Source organism: Macrobrachium nipponense, chromosome 47, assembly GCF_015104395.2.
Source record: "Macrobrachium nipponense isolate FS-2020 chromosome 47, ASM1510439v2, whole genome shotgun sequence".
Classification (NCBI taxonomy): Eukaryota; Metazoa; Arthropoda; class Malacostraca; order Decapoda; family Palaemonidae; genus Macrobrachium; species Macrobrachium nipponense.
Genome location: NC_087222.1, coordinates 26,907,624 through 26,926,408, shown reverse-complemented (window position 1 = coordinate 26,926,408; position 18,785 = coordinate 26,907,624). Strand labels below are relative to the sequence as shown.

Here is an 18,785-nt window from a genome sequence, read left to right as displayed (position 1 = left end):
ATACCATACTGGTTCGAACTTCGTCCAGCATTGAATTTCTACAGCTGCTAAATCCATCTGATAGACTTTTGAAAGTAAAAGTATATATGAGAATTTACCTCAATTTGAAAATCTGAATCAAAATTATATAGGATCTTGAACAATCTTGGAATAAGCATATCTGAATGCTACAAGTTTGCATTCATATAAAATTGCATTTATATATTACGCAAACATTTTTCATTTAATCAGTGGTCATAGAATTTGTAGTATTGCTCTCATTTTCTACAACTTGTGCACACGGATATTAAGCCAACTTGGGTATTGATTAGTGACAATTACTCCATACCTGTTTCTGAACCTCAGGAGACTTAAATTCAGAGTTAGCGTAAATCTGCAGCGTGTCGGGAGGGATCTGAGTTTGTCCAGGCAGCTTGAAAGAAAGGAGGGGCACATTGGACAAAGCTGTCAAGAACTTTCTTCCGGGCAAGAATAAGAAAGAGAAGGAATAGTAGAAAGAGAGTGTGCTACTTTCTCAGAGGAAAAAGTGGAATGGTGAAATTAGTAGTACTGCTGTACCTAAGAATATCCCGAGAGTAAACTCTTCAAGTGAGAATGTCTTACCTCCTTGTCATTTCCCTGTTCCTCCTTTGGACTGTCCTTCTTCGTCTCTTCCTTTACGTATTTTTTATCCTCGCTGCCATCTGCTTCTTCCAGTTTGGTTTCCTATCGACAAGCACAAAATTTTTTTAATAAATTCACCGTCTTCATCCATTTCAAAAGTGTTTCAACAGTTTGCCTAGGGTTTTTTTATTTAGAGTTTCATCACGAAATACTTACGCCCTTATTTCTACCAACCTGATCCTTCTTTGGCTTCTTGAAAACTTGGGTAAGTTTCCCAATACTGTTCTTTATATTAGCTGCGCGAGTGGTGTTAGGCCCTCTTGCACTTTCAGTGTCACTGCTGAAACAAACATGCATCAGTAAAAGGTCAGTGCTCATAGAGTAAAAGGTGCAATGAAGGAGATGTAGATCAGTTTTAGCAGAGGAGGGGAAAGTGGAGGGGAATCCGTCGCCCTCCACGTCCTCCGTGAGGACTTTAAAATGTTACTCCAAGATGAGCGAGGAAATAAAAGCTTAATAAAAATAAATACTGTGAGGAAGTGGAGGTCTTCAGGGAGGGAATTTGTTGCCCTCCATGTTCCCTGTGAGACTAGTTTGACTGACAATAACGATGGGAAAACTTAAAACACATCCTCCCCAATGAATGAGAAAAAAAAAGCTAAACAGTAAATGCTGTAAAACAACAGTCAAAAGAGAAATAAACTTGAAATGCTAGTTAATCTACAGTATAACTGAAGTTCAGAGGCTCTATTAGCACAAGAAATGAAAAAAGAATGGACCTTTTGTATAACAATGATAGTTTCAAAGTATAACTGGCTAGCTTTAGAGAAATGTAAGCACTACAACCTCATAAACTATAACGTGGCTAAGTACAGTATGCGTAATTTATGCTGAAATGTGAAAGTGAAAGTGCGTTGAATACACCAAGGTGAGCGAATACATAGGTGGTTGATAATGTACTGTTTTCTTTGATCATCTGCAATACACTTGAAAAAGCCCTGGCCTTTCAACTAACGACAAGAAAAGGATCTCACTCATTTTCTTCGATATTTACAGTTAAAACTGCCTATTTAGCAAACAAGAGACACTAAATGCCCATAAATTATATGGTATTAGTTGCATTAAAATCAAAACCTTTATTTACCAAAGCATCTTTTTTATGTAGGTTATAATAAATACAAACTTGGCATCCTAGGATCATTAACCATAATTACAGAGATACTGGAGCAACATTTATTATTAAAAATAGGAGTTTTATGTATACTAAGCAAAATATTTCCCTCTTAAAACCCAATTAATTTTTTAATATAATGAAAACATATGTACATGTCATTGATTTTAAAATGGTAGATCCAAGTGTCCAGTTTCTAAAATATTCCCAAGCTGTTTTCTGTTTATGAAAGATAGTCACAGAGAAAACAGTACATTTCACATGAATATAAAAGACAAAATGAATGAAGCAGGGTAAAGCCACCTTGAATATAGTCACCATTATTATAACATGCAAGGAAAAATATATAAAATTAATATTAAATTACCCTACACAGACAAATACATGTCTAAATCTTGGAACTCCTCATTCAGAGGTGTACTGTGCTAGACAACACATTAAGGAGAAGCACTTTATCTCCACGTGATTATAATCGTGTTTATGTAATTCTTATGTCTTCCAAAATGTTCAGCACATGCACAAGAATTTCATGTGCTCTTGAGTGCTATGTATAAACAAGATATTTCATGGCAGGTGTACTAATCTGTTGGTTGGATTTCTGCATTAAATTTTTATCATGGCCAAAAATGCAGCTTTTCAATGACATATTTCTCCATCATTTATATAGCAAAATGGTACTATTACAGTATATAGTATTTACAGTACTCAGCCAACTGATTCATATACATTCAGCCAAATGGCCTAATGGAAAACTAGAAGGAAAACATACTCAACTTGCTTAAAATAAAAAGGTTTTTATGAACTGGCTTATACGATCCCACAGATCCATGACTCACCAGCTAAAAGCAACCTAATAATATATAATCCTTGTGTATTTACCTAAATTCATCTAAGGGCCCCAGCCTGACACTCACAAATATTCTATTACAAAGGGAAAATGCATAACAGGCTGGGGGCCGTCATGCCAAAAAATATGCAAAACATATTGACAATCTAACTAATAGGCACTTTTATGTTAACAATCCTTTCCAATGGTCTGTAGAAACCTCACATCATTGGTAAGACTCAAAGAACAATTACATCTAAAATATATATAGTTGATACCTCTAGCAATATAAATAAGCTTTCAAAAGATGAAATATTTTTCTGTCGGATTTTCATTGGACAATCAATGTCAAAGTTAGGTTCAAAACCTTATTGAGCACTTCATTATGGGAACAAGCTCTTGCCCTGATGTTCTACGTATCAATTTCTGGGATGAGGATGCTAGTCCATAAACCACCCACTTAGGGGAATAATTAACAGAATATCTTGAACAGAAACCTAAGGTCTCTAAGCTTGCACAACTAACTAAACAAACCAGTGTAAAAACTTAAATTCAATTGACAATGTGCAATTACAAATTCTGTATAAGTACTCTGAGGTACTGTATTTGGATACGTGGTGATAAAATAATTACTGTGGCTGCTGTGTTTACGTTTACCAGTTAAACATGAAAAGTAAATCTACAATACCCTTTTTACCACAACTATCAATCTACCTCTGTCATTTACAGTACCATAGATGTGGTGCCAAGTAATTTTTGGTATAATAATTCATGAGTGCAAAATGTGAATGCCTACAAATATATCTCCAGTAATTCATTTTTGCAATAGTTTTTCATGATGAACAATTGACTGTCCCTCAGCAATCTTTCATGGACTCCTTTTTTTTACAAGAGTACATCCAAAAGTGCAAGCAGTATCTAACATTTGGAAACATCGTCTTACTTACACTTCATCATTGGAAGAGGATCTGTATTCAAGAGAAGAGGATAAAGCAACTTTAATGTAATGGGAATGCACTGCAAGGAGACTGTATTTAGTATTTGCCTGAATTGCATAAATACATCTAAGATTCCTATACACTGCACAAAGCCTGTAACAGGAAATGTTCTCTACCATTTTTCCTTCATTACCCAAATCTCATTTCCGGTCCTAATTGATGAGAGGTATGGGGAGAATTAAATTCATAAGTCTCCACAGAGCCTGGTCATCAGGTCTTTCTACTGTAGAGGTGACTTCATAAAACCAGGCCACAAGATCACAGCAATACCACACAAACAAATTCTGAATGGTATTGAAAATAACATGCCCCTGTGAGAACTGAGGGAGTATTTCTATTCCTTTCTATGGAGTTTATGCATCGTCCCAATGATTAGAGCTTTGCGTATGAAACATTAAAACATGAAGTTCGTCCAGGTACTTTCTCAAGACTCTGGGAGTACACAAGGAGGAAAGGTTTCTTCCATATGGAAAATAAAATGTCCTCCCGAAGGGAAAACGAAATTTGAGGTTGAAATGGTGAGGAGAACCACAACCTTATGGAACATGTTGGTCAGCTGGTTCCTCATTCTAGTTGTCATCATGCAGGATGAATAAGCAAGTGCTCACTAATGTAGATTGATCCTTGAAGACACCTATTCCTGAGTTCATGTGGTTGACAAGAACCAACATATTGGTTAACCGTATCCTTGCATGGTTCCAGTTCTCAAAAAAAATAGCAAAACTCTCGAATGTCAGTATCAAAAAGGACAGGGACTTGTGTATCACTCAAAGCCAGGTTATAGTAATGTTCATTTTTCCTGCACAAACAGGGCCGAACTACTTGAACTAAAAGTGCCTTGTGATATGATAAAAATCAAGGACAACATTCAACCATTTGAAGATATTTCCCAAATTAAATCCTTAATGGCACTTACACAAACATTTATTAGGTATGTTTTCTCCCTGTGACCTAAGTGGGTCAGCACACACGTGTATAACTATCTTGTTAAATTCATGAGTTATGAGCTAAAAATAATTTTTTTTACATTAACCATGCCCAAATGACCTTGCAAAAAGGGTCAGGGCATCCACAGGTCACCAGCAACTTTGTGTCCTGTCCAGACTGACCATGTTTGACTGAACTGGTTCTACATGACCTTGGGTCAAGGTCGAGACCACAACACTGACCTAACAGAAGTTTGGACCCATGTATGACATCCTTGTCACTCTCCTGTGACCTTGTGACCTCCTCCAGGTGAGCCTGGTTCAGGCTAATATTTTTTTTCTTCCTAGGTAAATTTTTTGGCCTAATAAGAGCCTGTATGTGATGCCAATACTCAGGCTAAATTGGGCATTGCTAACCAAACCTTTAAACCTTGGAAGGCATTGGAATTTGTATGAGAAGTACCCAGAATTATCATAAGGAAATATTATGATAATTGCACTTAATAAAAAGCATCTAAATGCTGCAAAACTCATCCGGTAACCATCAACATTAAGATCAAGAACCTACAAAGATGGGACCATAATGATGAACAAGCATCTTATTCTCCCGATTAAAATTCATAAATACACAACAATTAACATTATTCACAATTCTATTTACAATTCCTAAACATAATAAAACATATCAGAAATTATTATACCTATTTTACAGGTATTAACGGGCAACATTGGCATTTAGGGTGCAAAATTGAAAGTAATATGTGGTACGCCTTCAATTAACATTGTCCAGGGAGCAACTGAGAGGAGACAGAAATGTAAAGTTACAAACCATATTTGGCCCCAAGGATCCCCGAGCGTAAAGTAAGTGTCCCCTTAAGATTCACAAGCCCAAAAATAATTGTCCAAAAATGTTACAAATCCTTTATATTGTAGATGTCAGTAATGATAAGTGCACTTATTATTTTCACCAAAATCAAACAGCCACTTTACTTACGTAAGTAAAATACTTGGTACTTATGTCTATCGAATGCAGTTTTTCTCTTTTAAGATTGTTCAGAAATGATGGCACTAATTTTTCTCAAAGAATCATACTGCCATTTCATTTAAGTAAAATACTTGTTACTTATGTATATATCAAATGTTTTTCAATCAGTATTTCCATAAATAATCTACATTTAAATCAAATACATAAAATATGCCCCATTACAATTAGCTTAACAAGTTAAAAGTGTTTATGAATTTAGAAAAATGTTATGCATACCATTTTTACAATTCTCACTGGACATATGTATAACTTCTAAAATATAAGCTTTAAAATTCCAATATTCCACTTTGAAGTAAAAATCTAGGCCTATTCAAGCCTAAATGATACTACACTATTACTTTGGCATTGTTCGAATGTACATTGTATCAACTTTATTATTTTAACTAGATTTGTTAATTCACTTGCAGACTGCATGTAACTTAGATTGACCTAATCTTACAAGTTAAAGAAGCTGGACAACAAACAAGAATGGTCCAAATGGACGACTTGTACATGGCAGAAAGCAATGCAACTAAGCCAAAGGGGCTCTCAGGTCCACACCAGGCTATGGCCTATGCTGGCATAAGGCCAGGTTTGTGTAAACTAACTAACCAGCCAACCACACTAAACAGGACTTTTGAATACATGAATTAGAAGTTTATCTCACATATTAATGTCATGTGGATATGGAAGTTTGGGTCTCAATGTGACCTGCTGACATGGTGAAAGTTCTAGGGTCACTTATTTTGTAACGGGGTGCTGTCACGCCTGCTAAATCCTTCTCCTACCTTAGACTAAAGGTTCTGTCTTCTACCACAAGTTAAGTCTTGTACGATAGAAGACTCCCAAAACCTTTTTTTTTATATAGCCATGAGATGGTGCTGGTACCTTCATAAAATGTTAACATTTCAACCTTCATGTTGCAGAGTCAGTAACCCAGATCTTGTGACACCAGTTTTAGTAGCCATACCCAATCAATCAACCTTTGGTTTTTTTTAAGTGCAAACCAATAAACATATTTTACCCAAGGATTGTTATAGCGTGATCACCTGGCATTCAACACAACTTATCACCCACTTCTTGAAAACAAACAATTAACCCATATTTATTACTTGGCAATCAAGCATGACTTCATCACCTCATTATTAAAATATTTACATGTTTACAACAACAAGCCCTGATGCGATGAGTCTCGCGTTCAAGCTTCCCTTAAACTTAGAAAAAAACCTCAACACTACTCACTGTTCCTCCTTGATATCCTTCCCCTCCTCTGGGTCAGCTGCGGCAGCAGGAGCTGATCGTAGTGCAAAAGGGTAGTCTGAATGAGTACATTACGTTCTTCCTGCACATTTTCCCAAGTTAATATATTTCCATTTCATTTTGTCATCCCAATGATAGTATATAATGTTAAAAACACACGCACACACACGCACGCACAAATTGTGAAGTATATGTATCTAGAACTCAAAGGAATGAAAACCAAAAGGGTCATGCACTACGTTACCATCGAACAACAGACAAGGAACGAAAGGACACTTAGTACATAGTAGATACATCATGAGAGGAGTCGAAATGAAATGTCTTCGCTCTCTTTAACATTTATTAAAATTCTTATAATAGATCTACTTAAAATTACATGGGTAAAACATTTAAAACATTAATATGAATTGGGTTTTTTGATTTACCACAACAATGATTACACTCAAGTAATATTATACAATGATCTGACATGGATATAATCTGAATATTACAATTTGAATGATAAAAGACATCGAGTTGTGCTTAAATTATACAGTACGTATATCAACATCCAGAAATGGACATGGTACCTGGATATCAATCACTTACAGAAAAAGCAAAACCAGCTTTGATATTATCTCTATGAAAGATCTCGAGGTTCATCGTTTACAAAATATTGGTTGACCAGTTCAAACCTCAATGATTACCCCCCAACAAAAATGCTAAAAAAATTGACCCCCTTAAAAAAAAACTAGTACGTATTTATATATGTAAATATCAGTCATATTTTGTCATGTAAAATACAAATAAAATATTTACAATAAAAACCGACTGATTGAGAAAGCCTTTAGATTTGAAAGTTCATGTTGACCTACTACACCAACCGAGATTGTGTGATCCATTCATTCAAGTTTATATATATATGTATATCTATATATATCAGCATGATGAGGAGGAAAGGGCCTAAAACGCCCTTCCTCGAGCAATGATGCAATCAGACACAGCCGTGGGGGGGGGAACGAGACAGCGGGGAGGCGGCACTCAGCCTGGGTTGATTGGTGGGAGAGGCACATATAGCCCAGACAGTTTAGTAATGCCCAGAAAATACACCCCGGCTGTCTCGACCGTCCTGGGGGACGATTAACCTGTGGCCATCATACTTTTTATAACCTTTAAAAAATCATCCTCCATCGGAATGTACGAACGTCCCGCGTGTTTAATCAGTAAAGACTGTACATCATTGGTTGAGCTGACCAAGGTCTGTGACGTCAAGTCACGAAGCTTGGCTCATGTCACGTAACAAGTAAAGCTATATCGGTGACGACATGGTGATAATGATGATGTCTACAGTTATGGAATCATTATTAAAACTGCATACACACACACACACACACACCTATTCTTCAGGAGTGAGGACTGGCAAACAACAAAGATCTCATGGAAAGTTATAATATGTAATAACCAGTTGATAGTGAAACGTCACAATTCAGTGTGTTGAACAACCCATTCTTTTATTTTTTTTTTTAGGAAACACTGACTTGTGGCCACTTCCATGGCTTACACATGCCCCTAGGAAATGCCATACACAATTCTTAAGGCACAATAACTAACTACTGTAGAGCATCTTGGTTGAGACATTTGAGTTTTTTCTTTGATTAAGGCTTACAAGTCCCCTGAGCTCAAACTACAGAAAAATAAGCCAGACTTGAAGGATGCCAATTGCAGTCTCTACAGCAGGTAGTTAAGGTGGGTGGGAGCATTGCATTAGTACTGGAAAACATTCATAAATGTGATGGTTGAAACTGAACAGACTACCTTGATAAAAATACATACATACAGACATACATACATATATATATTTACACTCATGCATGCACACAGCCACGCTCGCACACATACACGCGTACAAAACATGTAAAATATCCTTCGACTGATGATCTGGGGCATGTGTATTCCCGCTCTAGTCTTTTGAAAGTCCTCAGCCAGAAAATGGATCTGTGTATACTGGAATCTCAATCAATAAAGGTTATCATATATGAAGGAGGAGGAGGAGGGGGAGTGTCCACACACCGCATCCCCGGGCTCACACGTCAGTGTTTTTTTTGCCATTGTTGATCTCTTCAACGTGAGTCTGTTCTAGGTTCCCATTGCCATTGGCCACTGTCGTTGTTTCAGTCTTTCCATTGACATGGTCGGTCGAGTTCTTGACAGCATCGTTTGCTGTACCATTGTCAGTTTCGTTGCGCTCCGGGTCTTGGATGTAGGCTTTGCTCTCGGCTCGGGAGGCTGTGACAGACCGGGCCAAGGGTTAGTTAGGCAAGTGTTGTTGGGTAATTGGAGAGAGAGAAAATTCACTGGTGTACTCTCTCTGATAGGCCATGGCTGCTCTGGCATAGATAGGGGCATTCTTTCTGTCCTGTTTATCTTATTTTGGGATATATATTTCATTTATGCTTCGAACAACTGTGGGCTGGTTTATGTTTGCTCTTAATACATTGGAAAGAAGACTTCAAATTTATGAACCTATCAAAATGTTGGAGCATTTAACAGCATATAAATCATTAGATCACGGCCATATATAAGGTATATTGGAGCCAATCATATTTCAAACTAAGTTACTTTAAAAATGATTAAGTACAGGTCAACATGACACCATTTTCAAGTAAGGAAAGAACTGATTTCTTGCATAAGATTTTTCACATAGAAAACACTAAATGTACGAAACGGAAGGTTGAAACCTGGAATACTTTTGCTAAAACCTTTATATAAGAATATTTGTCTTTAACGAATGGCTTGAAGATTTATTTCATCTAATTTAATTAATACTTCTTTGGAATGCAAGCAATACAACTTTTTTTTATGGCAAATTTCTCAAGTGTAATTTTGTGAGTGACCATGAAATGCAAACTTAATTTGAACCCTGTAAATTTACTTTGCTTTCCAAATTTTTGCTCCAATGTAAGTTTTACAGCTCATACCCACAAATCAAGGCTATATATTTTTTGTAATTAGCCCACCTCAGAAATTTCTGAACAGCTTTCGGGTGTAGTAATGGCCACAGCAGCGCATGCCTTCAAAGAAAGCACACATATCAAAAAGAAGGGTGTGCTCAAAGAACTGATGGTGCTTTGACAAACAAATAAGGTCTCTTGATATTTGTTGAGATTTTATATATATCCATGACAAGATGAAAAGTGAAACAATAATTTTAACACAGGAAATTCTCTGCTTTGATATTTTACAAGTAATAGTGGTGGAGAGAAAAAAACTAAATGAAGCTTTAAACAGAAAATGGATGGAACTGACAATTACATAACTAAGGAAAAGATGTGCTGTATTGATTTTGATAGCAGTGCAAATTAAATATACAACTTTGAAAGGAATGCAGAATAAAAAAAAAAAGGATACTATACTGCACTAATATGGTGTATATATAGCAAATGAACTGCACAAAATAACTAATAGTCTCAAATCTACTCTCTCATTCTTATTTAGCTTTTCACAAATCATTCTCAAAATTGTCTTACTCATTTCTCAGCTGATAATTCTCTTACCTGGTGGTTCATATCCAGTCTTACTTGCTAAATACATCCTTCTCTCTCTCTCTCTCTCTCTCTCTCTCTCTCTCTCTCTCTCTCTCTCTCTCTCTCTCTCTCTCTCTCTCTCTCTCTCTCTCTCTCTCTCTCTCTCTCTCTCTCTCTCTCAGCAAGGGGCTTTGAGACCCTAATTCTACAGCAAGCAATATAATACCACTTTCAGTCTCTTGGATAATCACTCTAAGGAAATTCATCTTTCATCCAAGAATTACAGAAATTTAGCTAGCTAATTTGTCAAAATAAAGCTGGCATAGTTGTCAAACACATACAAAAAAAGTCCGAGTAACAAACAGAAATTAAGACAAATGAGCCATTGTAAAATGCTAAGGTCAATTGGTACAACAGAAAATATTTTCTACTGTATAGTTGCATACGAAAACTCCCAACTATAATCCAACACTTATCCAGGCCTGTACAAAACACACACACATTTACATACAATACACACACACACACACAGACACACCCAATTTACAAACAGAAAATGAAAAACAGCAATAAAGTGTACAGGTTGCAAAATAAGCAATAATTTCAGTAATACAATATTGATAACACTAAAAAGAAAAACTGACTAATTTTTTTACAGTGGACCAAGACTTTTAAACCCTGCACCTACAGTCCACAGGAGTAAACCCATGGTCTACCAAAGGATGAATTGAAAACCTCGCCAGGTTCTAATTCGACCTTACGACAGACCACGGGTCGTCACTGGTCTACGGACATTAATTTGTGAAACAATAAAAAAAAGTACAGTAATGAGGAACCATTTTCCCAGGCAGTACATAACCACTAGAGAAATGACAGGGGAATTGGGAATTGGCAGGGGGAAACAAGGGGGGTAGACAGTTGAAGCTTATATAAAGTCTTGCCAGCCAAAACACTTGCCTTTTTTCTCAACCCAAATTCTTGACCAAGACAAAAAAAAACCAAAAAGCCAAATTCCAACGCTTGTTTTTTAGCCAAGTTCCAACATTTTAGGAGGAGTCATTCCAACGCATGAAGTGGGAACCTCTACAATTAGAAGTTTATTCCCACAATCCATCAGTAATAGTCTCATGATGTATCTACTATTCATTTTTTTAATATCATGACCAAGGGTTAGTAATTGAACTATGCATGCACGTTATGCAAGTGGTTTGGCTCATTTTACTGCACTTTCTCTCGTGACCTTTCACCCAAATAAAAAAAAATCTTTCAAATTGGAAAACTAGGCCCACTGGGCAATTGAATAACAATAAAATTTCAAATGAAAAGTCATTGTACTTTTGTCTTTTTTCAGACTGTCACCCCAAAAAGATCTTCCGTTGGCAAAACAAGGTCCACTGGATGATGAATTATCTATGTTTTCAAATGTAACAAAAGCACTTGGACAACCAAACCACATACACAAGTGTTAAACAATATGAAATGGTAAATGTACAAACATACTTCAAAAGGAGACACAAGAACAAAACCATAAAAAAATATTTGTAAAAAAAAAGAACATTCGGATAAGGCACTGAAGCAAAAGCTATGGAAATAAGAAACATCAGTAGGACATGCAATTAATCAGTAAATGTCAGCCTTCAGTTCAATTCACGTTGAGCTTACTAAAGGAAAGTCACTACAGATTCATGTAGTCACTTTTTGAAGCATTTATAAGCTCAAACCATCATCATCTTTTCAGTCTATCAGCATTTATAATGAGCACCAATATTATTTTGGAGAAAATTGCTATCTGGCAAAAGTGAAGACAAAACTGCTATTAATACCTCTATATGTTTCAATTATATCAATAATTATATATATATCTTGGTAAGAACAAAGTATATTACACCATCTTACGGTTTAAATTAACTAAACAATTTCATCAACTCAAGGAAGTTTACAATTAAGCCTATTCATTTCTATGATCTATGAAGTATTTTGAACTTTTGTTTTGTAATGGAGAACCTTCCTAAACTTCTTTGAAGGTATGGGGGCAGCAGACAAGAGTAGCCTAGAGGGATCGCAGGTACGTAGGTTAGGTAAGGGTCAACAAATTCAAACCACTACAGAGGTCTGCCACTCACATAGCCTAATGAATTCGGTGGCAAAGTTTGGAAGAAAGTGCCTTGTCTTTTCTGCAAACAGATTGGGTCCTGCAAGCAATTCTTTGATGTGGTCAACAAGGATTCATTAAAGATCAGGGGTTCCTGCTTCCCCCCCACCCCCACCTGGGCTAGAATCCCCACTTCAATTGATCGTCTACAAGTTACTCAAAGGTATCTTAATGTATCTTTGGGTCACAGGACTATCAAGCATCCAACTAATTCAAAACTCTTTTAGTATAAAATGAGTATAAATTTGGTTTAATCAGTAAATCTAAATGACTTTAATTTCTATTGTAACTTCTCATCATTGTGTGACCTTGAAATAATGGCTCCATTGTGTACGAATAGATTTACAAATATAATTGTTCAACTGTTTTTCTGTCTCTAATCACAATACCTATTAGTATAGTGTCATTTTCCTTGATAGAGGTATGCTGCATATTATCTTCATACGGCTGGATTCATATACTTTCCTTGTCTTACAATTTACCACTGTTATCTGGATTGTATCCTCTGATATAACCTAAGTATATTTTCTTGATATAGATTACTGGTTGCAGAAAGCACCAACATCCCAAATACCAATTTGACTGTGAATTTCCGTACTTCTGATCAATGCTAGGAATCTGTTCATGCTCATACACTACTACAAGATTTAACTACATATGGCAAAAACTTATCTTTTACAAAGCTGTAGTCATTGCTAGTTTTAACTGTTCTACTTTGAAATGCGAAGAATCTGTTTATCAACATTAATTCTACAGGGAAAAGTAAGCAGAAGGATTAGAATGTAGAAAGTTGTTGAAGAATACTCGACTTTTGCAAAGCCCTAGGGCGTACATCAAGTAGTTAAGCACGAAAGAGGTATAACTACACAGGTGGACCTATAGGCCTGTTCCATTCAAAGTTCAGATAAGATAGTAAACAGCATATTAATGTTCACTACAAGAATATACCTGCATACAGCAAACATTACTAAGTGAATCCCATACTACAAAGACATACCAACATTAAAGAAGAAAGTATTATAAAAAAAAAGAAAAAAAGAACCCATTACCATCTTTGAAAAGTTCTTGTTTATCCTACCATGCACGGAGGAAACATATAGGAGCTAATGATATAATAACTAAACATCAAACCATTACCCCTGTAATGTACTAATATCATGAATATTATCTTGGACTGACGAGGAAACAAAATATTGCTGAGCAGGAACTGCACGGTTGTATTACGGCAGTTCTTGTGAATAACTTGCAATAGGCATATTAATCATGATTCTATCCTCTCAAAGAGTTGGTCTAGAGTATCTCCAAAGAATGCCAGAAGAGATTATTTTAAGGCTCAACATCAGTACTTTAGACATAAATACAAGTGTATGTGACAAACTTCGCAAGTACATAAATGGAAGCCTCTACTGTGCTCAAGTGGGAAATTACTGAGTCTGCAAATTTTTTTTTCAATGTCACTTCCATAAAACAAATACTATTATATGTGGACTGTGTAAGGTAAAAGGAAAAGGCAGTACATTTACAAGTCAACTACAGTCAGTGATGGAAGTAGTCTGTTTCAAAATGTATATAAAAGTTCAGTCATCACTGATACTCATTTTTAATTATGAATTGCTCATACGAGATAAAAGCTGTCTTGCATCGTTTATATCTTGGTTTAAAGTGTGCACCCATATACACAAACAGCATCGAAGATGATTCATCCACTTTAGGCAGTGCAGGATCTTGTGAAGATATCCTTATATGTGTTCTCAATTCAAATATGTTCCCAAAGAGAACAGATACTATAATCAGCTACATCACCAGCACAGTCATGGAATGGACTGTTTGTGTGCCCAGGAAGGACAAATTCAACTGAGCCTTCTTTCCTTACCGAAGAAGCTCAAACCTTAAGGTTAGTGCTGCACGCAGTCTATTTAGATATGCTAAAGGTACAGGTTCCCTTTTAAAAGGAGAATGATTAAGACTGCAAACTCCTCTAAGATGGCTATTTGAACCCCAGATACAATATCTCCTTAGCTTCAAAAATTCCTCTTCTCCTACAATAGCAGGGTCATCACATATCTTTGCTAAATGTGTAAATGGATGCTATTTCAAAAACCAAACGAAACAGCCCATCAAAAGCAATGTTTCTAAGTAGGAACTATGACATTTGCTTGGAAAAATTATTGCATTTCAAACACACTTTATAATCATCAATGTTTTATCTTGTAACATACTCAAGGCCAGTCGTCACAATTTAATTCATGCATTTATCTGAAAATTTACTTTGCCGCCATCTCAGTTCTTAAGCCTTCAATGCATTCGTGAGAGTTGTGTTATTAAATTTACTCATTTTAAAACAAATTCCTTACATCTGAGTTACAAGTAAGACATAGCAAGCAAAGAAGCTTCAGTCCAATGCAATATTCATAATCTATTTCAGACGTTTGAGACTTGTCGACTAGTCCATTGACACTGATTTAATCTTAATCTCTGGCTTGACATTATGCACTTGTATAAGAAAAAATAAGAACTGTACTTACCAAAGCAGAACATCTGACGATATCTTGCATATCCCGCTGCAACTACTGCAACGACGACTATTAGTATCACAATGACGATTCCTGCGACGGCTCCACCGCTCAGAGCATCTAAAGTGAGAGAAAACATTTAAACTTTAGCACCAAACACGTAACACCAAGGCCCTAAAAACATTTCAGAAGCAATGCCAATCCATCTAATGGAGCTACATTTCTAAAAAAAAAAATAATAATAAATTTTTCTTTTTTATCACATCAATCTACGTCCACAGGTCGCAGTGGAAGACTACTACAATATTCAACAGAAATATGTTCAGTCGCAACAGAGTAAGTCGGTGCTAACTGGGCGTTATCCTCAAAGCATAGCTACCACATTACACTACGTAAAAAGAGACGAGATTAACGAGTTGTTAAGAGAGAAAACTTACTGCAGGTATAAATGTAAACAGGCATGCCAAAAGAAAGAAAAAATGGAATGATGAGAAACATGCACAGTTTAGACATGCTTAGACGGTACATATGTTTCCATAGACGGCCAGATTCTCCTCACTGGAAATTCACCTCAAAAGAACTACTGCAAGATTTCCTAAGGATATCGTTTCCCTGTCCATGCAAGAAGGAGTGTCGTTTTAGCTTCCACTCAGTCTCAATCTAAGGAGATCACCATCATTTCTGGGAATAAAAACCTGAGGTCCCCTTCAGTCTATGGGTGCTTCTATGGACTAACTTTTATATGGTCAAGATGTTCTTGTGATGCTCAAATCCTTTACTCAATCTCAGTAATCATCGAAACATTGACTCTAAGCAAAGAAGCAAATCAAGAGTTACCAGAGTAATGCAAATTCAATTCCTGAAGCCCAACCCACAGTGTACACCGTACTATGTACCAAAATAGACTACAATCTTAGTTTTAAAAAAAAATTACAAAAAAAGGGAAAAAGAATAAAATCCTTCCATAGTCTGAAGTGGCAGGTCAAGACTTTTGTAAATTTGTTAGTAGCTGGAGCTTTCGGTAATCGTCAACAATTGTTAGTTTACATAGCAACAGTGTCTGAGAGATATGAGAGGCAAGATTGTTAGAGAGGTGAAGGTGACTGGCTCTGCGAAGAGGGACGTTAGCACCCCGACTTACTTGACTCCATTTCACCATCGAAAACAATACCTTCAGACACTGAAAATTCTGTGGGTGGGATTTTGTCATGGTCGCGATATTCAGAGTCACCATCTATAAGGAAGAGACAAGACACACTCAAGTTACACCTCAGTTGACGAATGATAGCTCAATGGGGCTAAAAGCACGGGGGGATCTTAGTTTACGAGAAAGGGTGATCCATGCTTTCTTTCCTCGCTCTAGGTTTCTCTTAGACTAAACATCTGTCTTTTCTAACACGTTCAGACTTAAAAGTATCCAAAAAATGAGTAAGGCTAACTTTAAGTATTGTGGGAATGTCAAAATAAAAGAGGCCATTGGGAAGTTTGAATGATAATCCCCATGACATATGTCAATCCAAGATGATAAAAAGGCTAATTATAACAACTTACAACTTGAAATACCCTTCATAACCTGGTAAACACAACCTTGAAGGCAGCCTTCATACAGCACAGGAATTTGCATTTCTATTAAGGTACCTAGTAATGGCTACCACACTGAAAGGTGCAGTTTTTTCTTCCTTTTTTAAATCTTCAGTTCATGCTCCCTATTGCAATGAAACACACCTTTCTGAGAGAACACCAACAAAAGAAATCTATGCTGTCAACTTCATTGATAGCATGACAAAATTTAGTTAGCAAAGACCATGTCTAGACCCTAATGTCATCGAACATCCCTAAGAAAAATAACTTTAAAGAATGATCTACATATAAATAAAACTATCTTGAAAAATTGTGCACACAGAAATATAGCATTTCAAACTATGGTTGTTCATGTTGGCAAAAAATTTCACAAAGGCTCAATATGACCTGGAAACTGGAGAGTGCTACTCAAGTGTCTAAATATTAATCAGTTCTATTCTTTGACTTAACCGCATACGATTACATTAAACTTATATACTGTAAACATTTTCTACTGTCTCAGGAAAGACACCTGCTTTCTGCCCTTATGCCGAGAAGCGTGAAGCTAAACTGAAGACAAAGAGTACATCAAATAAGCCTAGAATGGAAACATTTTAGCACATACAATTATGTAGAATTATGACAAAACAATTCTACTTACAGTGCAAGTGCTGTTAGGAAGCCTGTGGTTTTAAAAGTTAGTAGTTTTGCTTACTTTTATATATATAAAAAAAAATATAACGACAGATCATTGAAGCTCACAAAGATGTGGGATTAACAGCTCACTCTTTTATTTCAGTAAAACAAGGGAAGTAACCATACCCTTCTGAAATTTTTATCATGGTGCATTTCAAACCTTACTTAAGGGTATCAGAAACATCCACCAACATACCTGCAAATCATTAGAGTTGAAAGAATCTATACAGTATCTTGGAAAGATGTAGTTTGTCCCTATTCAGGAACCTCTCAAGATGAGACTGAACAATTTAACAAATGTTTCTAAAATGAATGATTCCAAGCGACATCATAAGATCTAGATTACATGAGGCACTGCCTATAATCATTTCTATTTCATGAAAAACATCACAAACTTTTCAAGCACCACAATTTTGTAAGGTATGGTTACTTTGATCAATGTCCATTCTCTAGCATAAAGGAAAAAACCTTGTACAAACTTTAAACGGATATTCAAGTCTGTCTCATTAATAACAAATAATAGTACATGCATTTATTAGACAAATTAAGGAAAAACAATTAATCTCTTGCCGTTAGCTAAATAAGGAACAAAACAAATGACAAAAAAGCTTTTTTAAAAAAAGTGTATAACGTTATATATCATAATGAACACCAATCCCGGAAGCGATTAAAACAATTCAAAATATTACTCTCTACTTGGTCAAAAATGTTTGTTATGGCACACAGACCCCAAGACATGCAATCGGAAGTTACCAAGATGCAGGTTAGGAGACGAAAAAACACAAAATCTCAGAATGAAATGTCATGATTACTGTAATCTAACTCGCACACATTTGACTATAATTTCTCTTTATAATCCATTAACATCCCCAAAAGTGACCTTTCAACATTCAAGAATTACAAAGTATTTAAGAGTACTGCAATGTCAAGTATTTAGCTAATTATTACAAACACACAAACTATTAATGAAGAATGATTGTTACTCTACCACCAACCCTTAATGCAGAGAATCCATATCTAAAATGAGAACTTTATCATTCAAGTTAGTCATACAACTTACCTAACGGAGCTTCGTCCATAGAAAGCTTAACCTGGTACTGTGTCGCTCCTAGCCCGTTTTCGACGAATAAAACATACCGCTGGTTGGCATCTGCATCGGTGAAGCCCGAGATATGTAGCTTGGCTGTGTACTGTCCGTCGCCTAGTTCCTGTTAGGGGGGAAAAAGGAAAAATTACAATGAATTACAATATAGATACTCCCTCCTTTCTATGGGCTTGGATATGACTTACTTTGTTTTGCGTTTTGAAAAAGTTAAAATCAATTATAATAGATATTCCCTTCTTTCCATAGGAGTAAATATAGCATCATTTATTTTGTTAGGTTTATCATTAGGCCTCGGGTAGAGAAAATAAAAATAATTCTTCTTTATCACTTTTAATGACTTGCATAGTGTGGTCAAAGATCAGCAATGCTCTGGGAAGTGCTGATGTTTACATAAACAGGCGTAAGGCTATTCTAAACCAATAAATCATGCGTGCACTACATTGCATCC

The 18,785-nt window shown here is 36.1% G+C and overlaps 1 protein-coding gene across 1 annotated transcript in view; it reads right to left on the bottom strand.

Annotated features, from left to right (window-relative positions):
- LOC135204812 (fasciclin-3-like) overlaps positions 1 to 18,785 on the bottom strand; it is a 47,244-nt gene that overhangs the window by 9,994 nt on the left and 18,465 nt on the right. Inside the window, 8 exon segments of the mRNA XM_064234999.1 lie at positions 329 to 412; positions 604 to 705; positions 838 to 943; positions 6,791 to 6,842; positions 12,435 to 12,503; positions 14,989 to 15,096; positions 16,118 to 16,210; positions 18,293 to 18,440. Coding sequence (XP_064091069.1) covers positions 329 to 412; positions 604 to 705; positions 838 to 943; positions 6,791 to 6,842; positions 12,435 to 12,503; positions 14,989 to 15,096; positions 16,118 to 16,210; positions 18,293 to 18,440 — 762 coding nt within the window.